This window comes from Vigna angularis, chromosome 4 (assembly GCF_016808095.1).
Source record: "Vigna angularis cultivar LongXiaoDou No.4 chromosome 4, ASM1680809v1, whole genome shotgun sequence".
In the NCBI taxonomy this organism is placed as follows: Eukaryota; Viridiplantae; Streptophyta; class Magnoliopsida; order Fabales; family Fabaceae; genus Vigna; species Vigna angularis.
In genome coordinates this window covers 40,772,794-40,787,544 of record NC_068973.1, presented here as the reverse complement: position 1 = coordinate 40,787,544, position 14,751 = coordinate 40,772,794, and the positions used below count along the sequence as shown (strand labels likewise).

General features: G+C 35.0%; 2 protein-coding genes across 2 annotated transcripts; both read left to right on the top strand.

Annotated features, from left to right (window-relative positions):
- Nucleotides 1-1,103: 1,103 nt before the first annotated feature.
- LOC108341093 (CO(2)-response secreted protease) lies at nucleotides 1,104-7,109 on the top strand. The gene is made up of 11 exons (XM_017578717.2): nucleotides 1,104-1,260; nucleotides 1,411-1,491; nucleotides 3,544-4,015; nucleotides 4,131-4,387; nucleotides 4,479-4,590; nucleotides 4,684-5,197; nucleotides 5,387-5,487; nucleotides 5,647-5,892; nucleotides 5,990-6,104; nucleotides 6,196-6,406; nucleotides 6,502-7,109. Exons 3-11 carry the CDS (start codon nucleotides 3,759-3,761, stop codon nucleotides 7,062-7,064), a joined length of 2,376 nt encoding a protein of 791 aa, XP_017434206.1. The 5' UTR covers nucleotides 1,104-1,260; nucleotides 1,411-1,491; nucleotides 3,544-3,758; the 3' UTR covers nucleotides 7,065-7,109.
- Nucleotides 7,110-10,574: 3,465 nt separating this feature from the next.
- LOC108343516 (CO(2)-response secreted protease) lies at nucleotides 10,575-13,983 on the top strand. Its single transcript, XM_017581845.1, has 9 exons — nucleotides 10,575-10,837; nucleotides 10,938-11,194; nucleotides 11,389-11,500; nucleotides 11,591-12,104; nucleotides 12,249-12,349; nucleotides 12,515-12,757; nucleotides 12,866-12,980; nucleotides 13,074-13,284; nucleotides 13,376-13,983. The coding sequence occupies exons 1-9, from the start codon at nucleotides 10,590-10,592 to the stop codon at nucleotides 13,930-13,932; spliced, it is 2,358 nt and encodes a 785-aa protein (XP_017437334.1). The 5' UTR covers nucleotides 10,575-10,589; the 3' UTR covers nucleotides 13,933-13,983.
- The last annotated feature ends 768 nt before the right edge of the window (nucleotides 13,984-14,751 follow it).

Genomic DNA, 14,751 nt, shown 5'->3' with positions numbered 1-14,751 from the left:
ATTTAAATGGATTTTTATTAATGATCTTCAGACACAAACACCAAAACATTGTAAAGAAAAGAGATTTTGGGCTTGATCCAAAGAGGAAAATTCTTCCTGCACCCCATACTTTAAAAAATACCAATCTTACCCTTCGGACCAGTAAATTTAGACAATGGTGTGTTGGAGTGTTTTGAAGTTTGTAGAAGTGGTTCCTGGTGGTGGTGTCCATGCATTATACTTTCAGCGAGTTTTCGTTTACGTTTCAGTTCTTAATTGCATTTTCCGGATTGTATAATATAAAATCCCAAATATAAATTTTGTATTCAGGAATACAACATGCCATGAAAACCAGCTAAACCACCCCCGTGAAACAGCGTCTGCACTACAGTTTGATGATGTTCTTCAACGTCTTCTCACGCCGGTGGCATGAAAATGTAGTAAATTGAGAAAAAGCAGTAAGCAGATCAAATTTGAGTGCAATCATGCTGCAAGCTTTCTAATATTTTATTTTCCAGTTTTTGAGGTCTGTTACTAAATGTGTGAGAATCGGAGATGCTGAACTCGATACAACAACAGATAACAGACAGGGAGGTTGCAGATGCTAGTACATTATGTAATCATGCTGCAAGTTTCTAATATTTTATTTTCCAGATGCTGGTACATTATGCAGTGAGGGGAAAATGGGGTAGGTCATTGAAAGTGGTGCGGTTCTGATGGAGAAGATGAAGATGAAGCGGGAAAGAATAAAATTTAGATTTTTATTTACTTTTTCATTTGGGTAAAGTTCAAATTTTCTTACCTCATGAAGGTCCAGGTGGAGAACATTTGCAGGAAGAAGTTGTCCAGAGAAGGAGATAGTTTGGAAATTAGAGCCCAGTAATATAAAATATTCATTTTGATATTACAAAAATTTGACTGTCTCATATTAATATAAACATGTACTTTCATTACAATGACTACCTTGATCATTCCTCATGAAATAAAGTCCCGATGTAAGGGCTTGTATGAATAAAGGATCATTGGACCTTACGTGGAGCAATCAAATCCATCAGTCTAAGACCAGCTTAACTTTAGGAAGGATTCCTCAGAGTTCTTTTTCACTTTGCTGAGCTCTTTTCCTTTCTCTCTCTAAACAGAAACCCTTTTTCCTAAATAATTGCTTTGCCTTCTCTCTAAATGATCCAAACACTGAACCGTTTAAATTTTAATTTGAAGGTGCCTAAACGATCGTGGTGGCAAGAGCTTCATTTTGAACCAAACAATTTCCTGTTCTGACCGGTAAGTTCCCTTTTCCCCTTCTCTTTCACTGTTCTAGAACCTAGGGCATGCAACTTTGTTGGGTTCACGTGCCTTGTACATTTTTCCTTCATTTCTCTGTCTATTCGAGCTCTAAGAGCTATGTTCTATCACCAATTTGGTGATCTGTAGGTTCTGTCAAGTTACGCTCTGTGTGGAGGGTACTGTTAGGGCATCTACTGTGAGTTGTATTGAGCAACCCAAAAGAAGAAGGTAAGGGGAGCTAATTATTTTTCTTTGAATTTATTTCTTGAATCTGCTTTGTAAATGAATGCATGTTGAATTTTGGACTGTCGTGCGGTTTTGTACGGTACTTTGGATTTTAAGTATATAGGATGGTTTGAATTGAATGGTGTAATTGATGGAACTGTGATTGATTGCTTTATAGCAAGTTTGATGAACTTAATTATTGTATTGGATGATGTTAGAAGTGATTTGGAGTGTGAAATCTGTTGTAACTTTAGCTAGGTAGAAAACTTGGTGATTCAGTAGTGTTTTAGGTCCTTTTGGAGGAAGTGAGGTAGTGAATTTGAGAGTTAGGGGTTCTGGGTATAATTGGGCTATTGGGGCAGTCTTAGCAAGTGGATTGTGACTTGTTTGAGTTACCAAATTGGTCAGAATAGGTACAAAGTGTTAGAATTGGGTTTGTGGTCCTCTAGTTATTGAGTTTGATGTTTTGGAGTAGAAATTGAGTTGGTTTAGTACATCTAATTCCTATCCAATTGACCAATGCAATACTTTACTTTCATCTATAAACATGTTTCATATCAATATTAGTGTTATAGATTTTAAATTGTTCATTTGGATATGTCTAAGATACACCAAAACCAGAAAAATCACGTTGCTGTCAAAAACTGATAAGAATAATCGATTATCTTACTTGACAATCGATTATTCTAGTAAGAGAGTTGTATCATCTTCAAAGCTCTCACAAATAATCGATTATCACATATGATAATCGATTATTGTCGTCGGAAAATCATCCAAGACAGTTTTGGGTGGTTTTCGGGGTTCCGGATATCATTTTTGAACGTTCTTTAGGTCGTTTTAGGGGTTTTGGGCCTTTCCGGAACTGTTGGTGATAGTTTCAAAGTTATTTTCCTTGTCTAAGTATGATTTTAAGGGGTTTTGTGTTGTTTAGTAGGTCTTCTTGGACTGTTATTGTCTGTTAATGTACATGGAATGGTTTCATGTGATTTTTGATGACTTATTAAGTTGTTTGTGGTCTTTTGAAGTGTAATTAGTATTATATCTATGGTTGTATTCAATGTAAAAGTGAAAGTATGTGATTTTCAAAGTATGTTTGATGGACGTAATTCCATGGACCTCACAGGGGTTACATGGTGGTGCCTCATGTTGTGATCCACAGTGAATTCTCTTGTTGAGATTCAAGTATGTTTAGAATGAATGTAGGAGCTTAGTCTTGGGAGTCATCCTGAAACTCCAATGATCTTTCTTTTCACGTAAAGAGGATTGAACCATGTGGTGAGGAATAGCAGGAGGTCTTAGTCTCGGAGGCTTCTAGTATGCTCCAAGGCGCGGAACGGACTAACCTCTTGAGTGTGGCAGGATGGGGAACCCAAGTTCCATAAGCCACCACGGGTGCATGACCCGCCATAGCTCGACTCTCATTCTAAAGTCCGGACGAGTCAAGTCTAGTGTTCAACATGTTAGGATACCTGTCTTAATCTGTTTTGATTTGAGAATAACTCTTGTAGATTCTATGCTTGACATGATGCATGTTTTTTATATTTAATTAGCTCACCCTTGCTTACTTGTGTTTGTACATGTTGTATGTGTTTTCTTTTGCGATGATCATCCACTTGGGTGGGAGCAGATGACAAGGAGGGTACTTTGGAAACAGCTCTTGATGGAAACGACATTGCTGCAGCTTAGATTTGCTAGCTTTTATTTCCATGAACTCATATTATTTTTGAAAAACTTTAGTGCATTTAAAGTTTTAAATTCTCTGTAATTTCCAGGGAGGAACTCTAATACTCTAGTTTTCAATTCCACACTATTCTAAAGATGACTGTAATCCTAATTACTCTTGACTGCTTTCTTATATTATGCATGATGACGTCTTTATTACATGTATATCTTTTCTATATATTTTGGGACGTCACACGTCAAAATAATGTGGAATTATATATTATGAGTGGTGAGGATATGAAATCACGTGGTGTATGTGTATAATAATATTGATTGGCAAGTTGTATAGTGTGAATATAATCTCCTGTAACTTGTTGCTGCCTCCACTTGCAGATACGGTTTATGGGGTGGCGAGCACCACCATCTACAAACTTTTTATGTAGGCTTGCTACTACATCTTCAAATGCCGCACTTAGCGTTGAGGCGTAATTGTAGTGCGCTGTGGAATAAGAATGCAATTATTAGCTCCACAATCGAGGATGGCTTCTCTTCTTTTTTTAACACCAGAAGTAGCTTAACACTATTATATAACATACACATGTCTGCTGATGCTACCAACCACGCATGCTCCCATTAGCTCCTGCAATCTACGAGAGCATAGGAACATGAAAGCCAACACAATTTTCTTGCTATTATTCTATGTTCACTTGGTGTTTCTTGGAGAATCAAGATCATCATCATCTGCAGAAGCAGGGAATGGAAGTGACAACCAGACTAACCGTGAAGTTTATATCGTGTATATGGGAGCCGCCAAAGATTCTCTTCGGGATGATCATGCTTATCTTCTGAATTCAGTGCTAGCGAGGTAAATTAGTTAACACAGCTCATAATCAAAGGAAAAATAACGTTATACAAAAAATTGTTATATTTCTCTGCCAAGTACCAACTCCTGAAATCAACTACATTTCGTTAATTGGAAGGAACAAGAATGCTCTGGTTCGCAACTACAGGCATGGTTTTTCTGGGTTTGCTGTTCGTTTAACTAAAGAGGAGGCAAACTCAATTGCTCACAGACCTGGTGTGATCTCTGTCTTCCGGGATCCACTTCTGAAGCTCCACACAACCCGTTCTTGGGATTTCCTTAAGGACCAAAGCCCACTACCCAAAACCCACAGCCCAAACAGGGCCTCCAACTCTGCTCCCTCATCAGACGTCGTCATTGGCATTTTGGACTCAGGTTCATTATCTAAACCCTAATTATTTGATGTTATGACGAATTATATGTTTCACAAGTTAACTAATGGATACAAAAACGGAATTTTGTTCAGGTATATGGCCAGAGTCAGCAAGCTTTAGCGACAAGGGAATGGGTCCCGTTCCATCCCGTTGGAAAGGCACTTGTATGAACTCCTTTAACTTCAATTCATCAAATTGTAACAGGTAAAAAAATACCCTAAATCAAGCTTAAATGTAAATCGCTTCATCATTAATCTTGTCTATTTAATAAACATGATCATTTTTTATTTTGCTTAGGAAGATAATTGGAGCAAGGTATTACCGTGACCCTAATGGAGACAAAGTGTTTGAGACACCAAGGGATGTAGACGGCCACGGAACCCACGTAGCAGCCACAGCGGCGGGAGTCACCGTGCCCGGTGTCTCATATTACGGAGTGGCGGCGGGGACTGCCCAGGGTGGGTCCCCGGAATCACGGTTGGCGATTTACCAAGTGTGCTTCAAGTATGAATGCCCTGGCTCGGCGATTCTTGCAGCGTTTGACGATGCCATTGCTGATGGGGTCGATGTGATTTCGGTGTCGATTGGTTCCATCCCTGGGTTACGATCCGAGTTGAAATACGACACAATCGCCATCGGGGCATTCCACGCCGTGGAGCGCGGCATTTTGGTGGTTGCCTCCGCGGGAAACGGCGGACCATACTTAAACACGGTGGTGAATGACGCACCTTGGATTTTTAGCGTTGCTGCCTCTTCGATAGACAGGGATTTTAAGTCCAACCTTGCCTTTGGTGATAACAAAGTCATCAAGGTATATTAATATAATTTTTTTAATTGTATTTGTTAATGTAATAGAAATGTCATTTCTATATACGTATAGAAACGAACGTTCCCCTATCAATTGATTAAAAATTAAAATAATTACAGTAGAACTAAAAACGAATTTATCCCACAAAATAAACATACTAAATTGTTTGGGCACATAACGATTAAATTTCAGGGTGAAGCTCTTAATTTCTCCCCCCTTTCAAATCTACCCAAATATCCACTTGTATATGGTGAGTCTGCCAAAGCAAAGGACGCCAGGTCAGCTGACGCAAGGTATGCACACAATCTATTCGTTAATTGGTCGCACACTAACTTAGCAAGTCTAAAATTCTAGATCGTTTTATTGAATTAACGAAAGAATGAGAAACACGCATTTGATCAAGTATGTGTAAAATTTCCAGAGAAAATTAACCATATCAACTATGAATGCAGGCAATGCTTCCCAGGTGCATTCGCTAAACGTCTAGTAAAAGGGAAGATTGTCATATGTGACGGTAAAGATCATTCATATAGAATTAGTTTGAAAGTTGATGCTGTGCGGGAGGTAAGTGGAGTAGGTGTGGTTCACATTTCTGACCCAATAGTAGGAGCAGAAAGAAAAGATTTTGGAGACTTCCCAGCAACAGAGATAAGTTCTAAAGATGCTGACATAATCTTTCAGTATGTTAATTCAACCAGGTAAGGTTGCATTGTGGATGAGCTCAATATTTAGAAACATCGATAACTTTAGAATTCACAAGCCAATTTAATTGTATGTGCATAATTTAATCTGAAGCAATCCAGTGGCAACAATTCTCCCAACAGTTTCAATCCTTGATTTTAAGCCTGCGCCCATAATCCCATCCTTTTCAGGAAGAGGGCCTTCAGACTTTTCCAAGAATATTCTCAAGGTAGGACTACATTACTGATAGATTACTAGCAATTAAGATTAATTACCAGCAATTAATTCTTAACTAAAAATAGAACTTGGTTTCTTTGTAGCCTGATATTGCAGCACCAGGGGTCAACATTCTTGCAGCATGGATCGGAAATCACAGAGAAGGCGTTCCTAAACATAAAAAGCCCTCACAGTTCAATATCCTCTCAGGTACTTCTATGGCATGTCCACATGTTTCAGGACTTGCAGCTACCATCAAATCTCAAAACCCCACTTGGAGTGCTTCTGCAATCAAATCAGCAATAATGACCACTGGTTTGACCTTTCTTTCATTATAAATTTTAATCATTTAAACCTTTTTTTTTTCATTTTTCGAAACCATAATCACCCTTGTATGTTTCCCAATGTAGCAACTCAAAAGAACAATTTGAAGGCTCCCATAAGAACGGAGACAGGATCAACAGCCACACCTTATGACTATGGAGCAGGGCAAATGACACTGTATGGACCATTCCACCCAGGGCTAGTTTATGAAACCAACACAGTTGACTACTTGAACTACTTATGCTATATTGGATATAATGTAACCGTGGTTAAGATTATATCGAGATCTGTTCCTAATAATTTCAGCTGCCCCAAAGATTCTAGTTCTCATCATATATCCAACATCAACTATCCTTCCATAGCAATCTCCGACCTCGAAGGGAAAAATGTCGTAGAAGTTACTAGAACTGTTACAAATGTTGGCGAAGAGAACGAAACAATTTACTCTCCTGTTATCGATGCTCCTAGAGGTATAAAGGTCAACTTGATTCCAAATAAACTTCAATTTACGAAAAATAGTAGAAAACTAAGCTACCGAGTTATCTTTTCATTCACGTCGACCATGTCGATGGACCATTTATTTGGATCAATTACTTGGAGTAATGGTAAATATGATGTTCGAAGTCCATTTGTATTAATTAAGAGCTAAATTAGAAGGAACTATGAATAAATGAAACCCAATATTTGTCAATATGTAAGCTTTTCACTGTATCTTATATAATTTCAAAGTTACTTTTTTTGTTTAAGGTTACTACACACAAGCTGATAAACATTTAAATCAGTAGTGTTAGAAGTGGAAGTAAAGTATTATTTTCTCTTGAAGAAAAAAAATTATATATATATATATATATATATATATATATATATATATATATATATATATATATATTGAGGGAAAAGTCAGAAATTAATTTTACTATAAAAAATATAATACGTTTGTTGGTTGAGTTTAGATCCTCTGAAATTTTTCTACAAACAAAGAGATTATAATGTCCGTTAAAAAAATATTTTATGTTTTAATTTCTTTATATGTTATATACTTAAAATTTTAAAATGGAAAAGATATATATTTTGATACTACTTTTTCAAACATTTTTTTTAATCTTTTAATAGCTGAGAAGAAAAACTCTCCCAAACTCTATCTCAATCAATAATTTAACGTATAGAACATAAGTATAATTTAATCTTTTACATTTGTACTTGTATTCGTTAAAAGATCAATATTATTAAAGCTAATATATGATAATATGCAGTTATAAAACTGATTTAAGATTCGGCCCTTTTACAATTTTAATAATCTCAACTTTCAAAATACATAACCCTGAAATCAGTATGTATTCGAATTTAAGTTTTTGATTTCAATTGACATTTCAACTTTTGACTTTAAATGTTTATATTTTTATATTTTTTATGTTTTAAACATTATATAAGCAAAATATTTTTTACTAGCTGTAAAATATGTTTAAAATAATAAATTTTAAATATTATTATTTGACTTTACTTAAATATAAATTTATTTACTTTTAAAATTAATTTTACTTTTTTATAATTTTTTTACCAATAAATATATTAATAATAAATATTATTTATATTACTTTGATATAATAATTTTCATTTTTTATTAATTAAAATATTTTTTTTATTTATCATATCATTTAAATTTTACAAAACTTTTATAAATTTTACTTTCAAATTCACGTTCAATCATCTTTAAATTCCTTGACAAAAACAAAATTCACTTTATTTTCAAATCCCTTTAAATCTATCCCCTTCTTCTCTCTCAAATCTCCAAGCCAGCTTAAATCTGGAAAAAACTCTCAGCAGCAATGTTTCACCTTCGTATAATCATAGTTAACAGTGTACGAACGCCTCATATCCCATAAGCTTGTAAACATCTCTCTCTTCATCTTCTTCATCTTCTTCATCATCATCATCATTGTGTTGGAATTCTCTCAAGAGTTGAAATATTCGTTGACACTTCATATTGCACCCAATTGGAACATTTTGCTACCTATTAATTAATTAATTAAATAATGTGGTTCACTAACTTATGGGGTTGAGCAATTTGAATATCAGAAAAAAATATGATAAATGGGGAAAATTAAATGATGGCGCACTACTGCAATTCTGATGACTCACTCTCTCACATATACAGAGACACAGACAACAAATTAAAATAAGTGGGAATACGCATTCAGCTCAATCACTTGAAGACTTGAGATTTGAGAAACCATTAAAATAAACTCAAAACCCTTTCTTTCTGTTCTTCTCTATAATGGATAAACAAGATAAGCTTTTCCCCACAAATGCCGAACTTGCCATTCCCACACCACATCATTATTTCCAGTTTGATAATCTTTTTAATTTGTGTCAGAATCCACTCATATATTTTATTCAAACTCCATCTTCTATTAATCACATTTTACGCTAATTTTCAGAATTATCTGTCTTTCATTTACACTATATTATAAATTAGTAAAATATATATTTTTAAAATACATTAAATATTACATGACATAATTGTTTTATATATTCAATTAAAATGAATAATATTTAATAAAAATATAACCTTCAATTAGAACAATATTTTAATACATATATTTTCTTTTGTCATTATTGATTAAAAAAATTATTTAATATTATCTATAACATCTCTTTTTAACAGTATAATACAATAAAAATAAAATATTTTATTATAAATATTATGAAAAGAGATAATTTAATATATATTTTATATTAGTACAATATTACAATATATAACTATAATAATATCACCTGTAACTAACTATGATTATATTATAAAACTAACTTTAATATCATTCAACTATTAAAACAATGGACTCTTATATAGTAAAATAGGTGTTTTTATACTCTATTTTAATTTGTTCACATCAATAAAATAATCATTGTAAAAAGAAAAACACAAAACATAACTCACAAATAAACAAAAGAACATAAATAAAAGAGACCTTGCCAAACTAAATTAAACATATAAACATCAAACCTATCCAATTTCAATTACAATTATTCAACTTTGTCCAAATCATTACAATTGCAATATTATTCCTTAATCTACTTCAAAACTCAGCATCCAATCAAATCATACAAATTTAAAAAACCTAAACTCAATTCAATAAATCATGTTTAATACACAACTTAATAGTTCTTACATCAATATTACGATCACTCAATCAGTAAATTCAACAATTTAAAACATAAAATAATTAAAATTAGTTTTTCTCACTTATTAGACAACCAAAATACCTCTAGCTTTATAGAATGTTTTATCTACATAGACACATCACAAAAATAATAATGACATATTATTATAATCATTCATTAGTGTAGAGTCATAAAAGATAAAAAGATTGCAAGTAGAAGAAGACTCGCATACAACACAAAACAATAACACAAAACAATAATGAACCTTAAAGTCATACAGTAGAAAAGCCATATAAATACATATGGTATTTGAAAAGAAATACACTCCCTCTCTCGTTCTTTCTCATGCATTCATATAAATATTAAAACTCTCTTATTGATTTTTGCAGGTGGATTTTCCCGCAGTCTTCAGAAACTTACATCAAGAATCATCAATCCATTCAGATTTTACTACTTTTTCGAAGATTCACATTTAAGATTCCCGAAATAACAACTAGTTTTACCTTTTGATTACACTACCCATAAATTGAAAACTTCATTCAGGACTAGGAAACTTTTCCATGTCCTGGTTACTTAGTGCATTGGTTAGGTATATGCTTATATATATTTTAACTAATTTTGTCAAAATAATTGTTCATCTTCTTTCCCCAACCCTAATTCCTTTACAATGACTTTGAGTGATACCATACATATTGTCCAGCTTTAACTGCTAAAATAAGATGATGTTCTTTATATGTAATGTTGGCATGCTACATTATATCTTAGGCTATACCTCCACTCTTAGTTATGAAATATACGGTGGTTAGCACCAACTACAAAATTTTACTATATGGTAACTCTATCTTCAAATGGCGCACTTTCCGTGGACACAGTGCTTGACGCGTAATTGCAGTGCGCATAAGGAATAAGCATGCCATAATTCCACCATCGCAGATTGCACTTTTTCTTCCACCGCAAATCAAATCACAATTGCTGATTCAGTGCTCACACACATTTAAGCACCCATCCATCCATGCCTTTATATACCATAACTTGCAAGAGTGCTTCAAGGCACACTAAGTTACAACTGATTAACATGCAAGGCAATAAACTTTTGTTGCATATATTCACTCTTTTTGTGTTTCTTGGAGCCACAAGTTCATCACCAGAAAATGGTAGCAACAGTAAACAAGTTTATATCGTCTATATGGGAGCTGCGGATTCTTCCAATGCTTCTCTTCGGAATGACCATGCTCAGCTTCTCAATGCAGTGATAAGAAGGTATACGTAATTACATGTTACGTGGACTTCAATCAATTAATTTTATTGTACTTTGCATGATTTTTACCCGACAAAAGATTAATGTGAATGTAAATTGAAGGAATGACAAGGCTTTGGTGCGGAACTACAAGCATGGTTTCTCAGGGTTCGCAGCTCGTTTATCAAAAGAGGAGGCAAATTCAATTGCTCAGAAACCTGGTGTTGTGTCTGTTTTTCCTGACCCCATTCTGAAGCTCCACACAACTCGTTCCTGGGATTTCCTAAAATATCAAACTCACGTCAAAATCGACGCCAACCCAAAAACGCTCTCCAATTCTTCTTCCTCCTCAGACGTTATCCTTGGCATATTAGACACAGGTTATTTATAACCAAGAAGAATGATATTTGCATAATACGTGCATGCTAACGTATAGTTTTCATTAATCATTGTCGATATCACACATAACTACTTAGTATACTACACATGTATATGTTCTTATGATGTACTAAATACATGAATGTTTGATGATTTAAGAAAGTATTAGTTTGAAGAAAAAGGGAGTATTTTTCAGGTATATGGCCAGAGGCAGCGAGTTTTAGTGAGGAGGGAATGGGTCCTGTTCCATCGCGCTGGAAAGGCACGTGCGTGAAATCATCAGACTTTAATGCATCTAATTGCAACAGGTTGCACCCCAAATTCTACCAATGGAAACAATGATAAACATCTAAACAGTTATGCAACTGTTAGCTTATAGTTTTTTTTTCTTTGAATAGGAAACTAATTGGGGCAAGATTTTACACTGACCCTAATGGGGAAGACGGTGACAACACGCCACGGGATTCGCTTGGCCACGGGACCCATGTGGCCTCCACGGCGGTGGGAGCCGCCGTGACCAACGCATCGTACTACGGTCTGGCGGCGGGGAGCGCCAAGGGTGGGTCCCCAGAATCAAGATTGGCGGTTTACAGAGTGTGTTCTAACTTTGGGTGCAGTGGGTCCGCCATTCTCGGGGCGTTTGACGATGCCATTGCCGACGGAGTCGATGTTCTGTCGCTGTCGCTCGGTGCATCACCCGGATTTCGACCCGACTTGACAAGCGACCCGATTGCGATCGGAGCGTTCCACGCCGTGGAGCGCGGCATCGTGGTGGCCTGCTCCGCTGGGAATGATGGACCGAGCTCGAACACGGTTGTGAACGATGCGCCTTGGATTTTAACCGTTGCAGCTTCGACCATCGACCGAGATTTTCAGTCCGACGTGGTCCTGGGTGGTAACAAAACCATCAAGGTACGTGTTCAATGCATCATATTATGCCTTTTAGTTACTTAAAAATACTATTGAATAATTTTATATTTTATCACATTATTTTTTTATTTATATGTACGAGTAATCTAATATTGGCCCATATTGATAATTATTATTAAACTTCAGGGTAGGGCTATAAATTTCTCCCCTCTTTCAAATTCGGCTCAGTATCCATTGGTATACGGCGAGTCTTCCAAGACGAACGAGAGTAGTTTAACTGAAGCAAGGTAAGCAAAATCTCCCAAGCTTTTATAAAAACTCGCAATTGGTTCGGTGCTCAAAAGCCTCAGGGGTTTGGAATTGGACAGCATAAAATGAACAAAGGAATGATATCTGTTGGTTTGATAATTAAAAGCCTCTCAGCAAAATATTGAATCAATTTTTAAATGCAGACAATGTCACCCAGATTCATTAGATGCAAGCAAAGTCAAAGGGAAGATTGTGCTATGTGATGGCAGAAATGATGAATACTCAACTAGTGAAATAATAGACACAGTGAAAACCCTGGGAGGAATAGGCCTAGTTCATATTACGGACTCAAATGGAGCAATAGCTTCATATTACGGGGACTTCCCTGCAACGGTTATTAGCTCAAAAGATGGTGCCACAATACTGCAATACATAAATTCATCCAAGTAAGTGCACTCAGAAGAAAACACTGTCAGTTTTAGAAATTGCTTTTGAATCTTGTTTGAGACCAAGATTGAACGTACCATCTAACCATGCATATGATAATATTGAAGCAATCCAGCAGCAACAATTCTACCAACAACTACAGTTCTTGATTATAAACCTGCTCCCCTTGTGCCAGACTTTTCATCAAGAGGACCTTCATCTCTATCAAGCAATATTCTAAAGGTATATGATACGAAGATGTGTGACATGAATAGAATTACGATAAACCAATCTCAATGCTCAACACTAAACATATTCTGGTTTCTTCCTATATAGCCTGATATTGCAGCACCAGGAGTTAATATTCTGGCCGCATGGATTGAAAGTAGCTCAGACGAAGTTCCCAAAGGAAGAAAGCCCTCACAGTACAACATAATCTCAGGGACTTCAATGGCCTGTCCACATGTTTCAGGACTTGCTAGCACTGTCAAAGCACGCAACCCCAGTTGGGGTCCCTCTGCAATCAAATCTGCCATCATGACTTCAGGTCAGCAGCTAGCGCATGTTATTCTCATGCTGTATTTGTAATCAGTGTGATCTACCAATGTATCAACTCCTATCTTTCTACATAAATGCAGCAATTCAAAGTGACAACACGAAGACAGCTATAACAACCGATTCAGGGTCAGTAGCCACACCTTATGACTATGGAGCAGGGGAGATGACAACATCTGAATCATTGCAGCCAGGGCTAATTTATGAAACCGACACTATCGACTACTTAAACTTCTTGTGTTACATTGGACTTGACATAGCCACGGTTAAGGTCATCTCCAGAACTGTTCCTGACAATTTCAATTGCCCCAAGGATTCAAGTTCTGATCTTGTCTCCAACATCAACTACCCTTCCATAGCAGTAAACTTCACTGGCAAAGGAACTGTCAGTGTGAGTAGAACTGTCACAAATGTTGGTGAAGAAGATGAAACAGTGTACTCCCCAGTGGTTGAGGCTCCCAGTGGAGTAAAAGTCACACTAACTCCAAATAAATTACAATTTACGAAGAGTAGTAAAAAACTAAGTTACAAAGTTATTTTCTCCACAACTTTAACTTCCCTAAAGGAAGATCTGTTTGGATCTATCACTTGGAGTAACGCCAAATATATGGTTCGAAGTCCTTTTGTATTAACTAAGTAACCAAATTTAAAGTATTGATGAATAAATGTAAGCCAAGTTTTTCGTGGTGTATATGCTTGATGCTTGAGTATTGACTATTTAGCATTCATTTGCCTTCTACTTTATAATTAAGGTTTAATTATATTTCTATTTTTGTAAATTTTTATTGAATCCGATGTTAATTTTAGGTTCAATGAGTTGAATTGATAGTCTAGGTTAAAGTTTTACGTGTTAGAATGAATCTGTGATTTTACTCTAAAATTAGAGAATTCTTACACAGTGAAAACTATAATTGAAGTTTTAGGTTTATTGTTTTTTGCTTTAAGAAGTTGAATTAGCATCTTGATCTATTGTTCTTAGTTAAATTGGTAAAATATTGTAACGGAGCTTCTTAATCAAATCTCAAATAGTTTTAAAATTTAAAACAGAGGGAAGTATATAAAGTTGTGGTTTTAGAATTCTTTGATTTTAACTAAGAATGATTATGGAATGAACAAAAGTTCATAATAAAGATATATACAACTTTATTTGTCAAAGAATTTTATTAATTTCATATTTTTGTTTCGAATGATATTGGATGTATTAGTGTGTATTGGTAAATTTGAATCTAATTATATATATATATATATATATATATATATATATATATATATAATAATTATTATTATTAAAGTGACATAAAGAGTAAAAATAGGACTTTCAATTATGAAGTGATTTTTACCACTCAAGAGACTACTCTTGAAAAGTTATTCCTCAAATTCTTAAAGTGGTTCAATTGAGAAGTCTAATTGTACAAATAATAACAAGTTTCAACAATCAAACAATGATCTAACCATTAAA

Excerpts from the sequence above, each read along its gene's own strand:
- LOC108341093 (XM_017578717.2), top strand. The coding sequence starts at position 3,759 with ATGCTACCAACCACGCATGCTCCCATTAGCTCCTGCAATCTACGAGAG. Across the intron at positions 4,388-4,478 it reads CATTGGCATTTTGGACTCAG|GTATATGGCCAGAGTCAGCA; the intron begins GTTCATTATCTA and ends AATTTTGTTCAG. Across the intron at positions 6,407-6,501 it reads ATCAGCAATAATGACCACTG|CAACTCAAAAGAACAATTTG; the intron begins GTTTGACCTTTC and ends TTCCCAATGTAG.
- LOC108343516 (XM_017581845.1), top strand. The coding sequence starts at position 10,590 with ATGCCTTTATATACCATAACTTGCAAGAGTGCTTCAAGGCACACTAAG. Across the intron at positions 10,838-10,937 it reads CTCAATGCAGTGATAAGAAG|GAATGACAAGGCTTTGGTGC; the intron begins GTATACGTAATT and ends TGTAAATTGAAG. Across the intron at positions 11,195-11,388 it reads CCTTGGCATATTAGACACAG|GTATATGGCCAGAGGCAGCG; the intron begins GTTATTTATAAC and ends AGTATTTTTCAG.